Raw genomic sequence first — 1,922 nt, 5'->3', positions numbered from 1 at the left:
CGGCGCGGAGCCGGGCCCTCCTGCGGTGCTGGTGAGTGGGGCCCCGCGCCGGGCCGGGCCCGACCCCCGCCCCGCGGGCTCCCCCCGGGCGGCCCTGCCCCGAACCTGGGCCGGGAGGGTAAGGCGGTGGAGCCCGGGCGGCCTCGGGCGGGGATCCGGGGTCCCTGGTGCCGGCAGGGCGGGCGCCTGTGTCCCCGCAGCCGTGTCGGAGACCCCACGGGCCGTGGGGGGAAGCGGAAGCCCTCGGTGCACAGCAATGCTGGCCCTTGGCCCTGTGTTTCTTCCCACCGCAGGGGCAGTGAGGAAGACGAGCGGTCGCAGCCAGAGGCCGGCTCCAGCAGCGGACGTGGTGAGCGCTTCCCTCCCGGCCTGGTGTCTCCTCCTGTCACACGGGCCCTGGGCCTGACCGGGGTTGAGCCAGCTTCGGTGTTACAAGTCCTTCCAGTGCTCTGCACCGACTCGAAGCCCCCTCTCTACCTTTTTCTTCCCACTTTCGTCCTCGGTGTTAGTGTGGAGTCATGCCACAGTCAGCGAGGCCAGTGATGAAGCGTCTGCGGGCCTGACCGGGATGTGGTGATTGTCAGTTGTTGATGAAGGGGTGGTTGACTTGGGAGAACTGTCTCCTCCTGTGACTCGCATTCATGCTGGGCTTCAAGGCTTTTGGCAAGCCTGCCTGCATCCTCTTTGTAGTTGCTGTGGGAGTGTGACCAAAATGCCCACTACACCATTCAGAGGGTTGCGTTTCCTTCTGTGGCACCCGGAAGAGCAAATTAGTGTAGAGACAAATGGGGAAGGTCCAGGTTTGGACCTTCTGATACGCCTTTTTCTCTTGCAGAGAACAGGCCTTCGCCCAAGGAGCTGGAGGAGCTGGAGTTGCTGAACAGGGCCTTAGAGAAGGCACTGAAAGTTAGGAAAAGCATCTTGAAAAGTCCATTAGAGGCTCAGGGAGGTACAGGAGAGAAATCTGCAGGTGAGGGACCTACTCCCAAGAATGCTGAAGAGCAGCAAGTGCCTGTACCTGTTGAGGATGTTCCTGAGAACACAAAGGTGAGAGCTGTAAGCAAAAAGCCTGCCTCTTTGAAGAAGCCCTCTCCATACCAGCTAAGAGCCCCTTATAGGACTGACCCAGATGTGAAAAAACTGCAAAGGAAGGCCCCAGCCAGATGTGTGTCTCAAGGTTCCAGGACAGCTGGGAAGAGCTCCTCAAAAGGGGTGGCTTGCAAACAAGGAAGGAGTCATAGGACAGTAATCTGTGCCAGTGACAGAGAGGTCCCTGCTCCAGCTGAACCCCAGAAGACACCTGGCTTGTCCAGATCTGCCCTGAATGAGCAGCAAAGCTTTTCCATAGGGGATTCGGCTGGGGGAAAGAACTCTGTAGCCGCTGGCAAGCGGTTATCTGATGGAGGGAAGAAAAGTTGTGGTTTCCTGGGAAAGTCCAGCAAAAAGGAGGACCCTACAACTGAAGGTGCATTGGGAAGGAGCACCTCACCTCGGACGGTCACCCTGCAGGAAAAGGGGTAAGTGCTGAGAGATGGGCATGTCTGTCTTGTGCTTGACATTGTCTAGCACATCTGCAAAGCCTGGTCTCTTCTACTGCTCTGTAGGACCCAGCTTGGTTTCACTGCTCCTCAGTTCCTTCTCAAGAGGAAGGATCCTTTAGAGTTTAAAAGCCTTTATTGTGATTGAGTAAGTGTTTTAATTTTAAGGGCTTGCTCTTGGATGGCTGGGACTTTGAAAGTCTTTTAATTAAGACTTTTGATATTTCATAGCCACCTGTGACTGTTTTGGAAAGCTATCTCTGTAGAGGTTTCTTGAGCCTTAGTTTTCCTCTGAGTGCACTTTCTATTATAGCTTATTGATTTTTTTTTTTTTTTTTGTTAAACACGGTAATACATAATGCATGAATTCTCTCTCTCTCCCTC

The 1,922-nt window shown here is 55.0% G+C and overlaps 1 protein-coding gene across 1 annotated transcript in view; it reads left to right on the top strand.

Moving 5' to 3' along the window:
- Nucleotides 1-2: 2 nt before the first annotated feature.
- Nucleotides 3-1,922, top strand: part of LOC104830405 (chromosome unknown open reading frame, human C16orf59) — a gene marked incomplete at its 5' end in the record, with an annotated part of 8,990 nt that continues 7,070 nt past the window's right edge. Inside the window, 3 exons of the mRNA XM_010565261.1 lie at nucleotides 3-31; nucleotides 294-349; nucleotides 836-1,517. Of these exons, the coding sequence (XP_010563563.1) occupies nucleotides 3-31; nucleotides 294-349; nucleotides 836-1,517 (767 nt within the window). The remainder of the gene's footprint in view (nucleotides 32-293; nucleotides 350-835; nucleotides 1,518-1,922) is intronic.

This window comes from Haliaeetus leucocephalus, unplaced genomic scaffold, assembly GCF_000737465.1.
Source record: "Haliaeetus leucocephalus isolate CR32 unplaced genomic scaffold, Haliaeetus_leucocephalus-4.0 Scaffold188, whole genome shotgun sequence".
NCBI lineage: Eukaryota > Metazoa > Chordata > Aves > Accipitriformes > Accipitridae > Haliaeetus > Haliaeetus leucocephalus.
The sequence above is the reverse complement of the archived record's forward strand: the minus strand, read 5'-3'. Positions and strand labels throughout refer to the sequence as shown.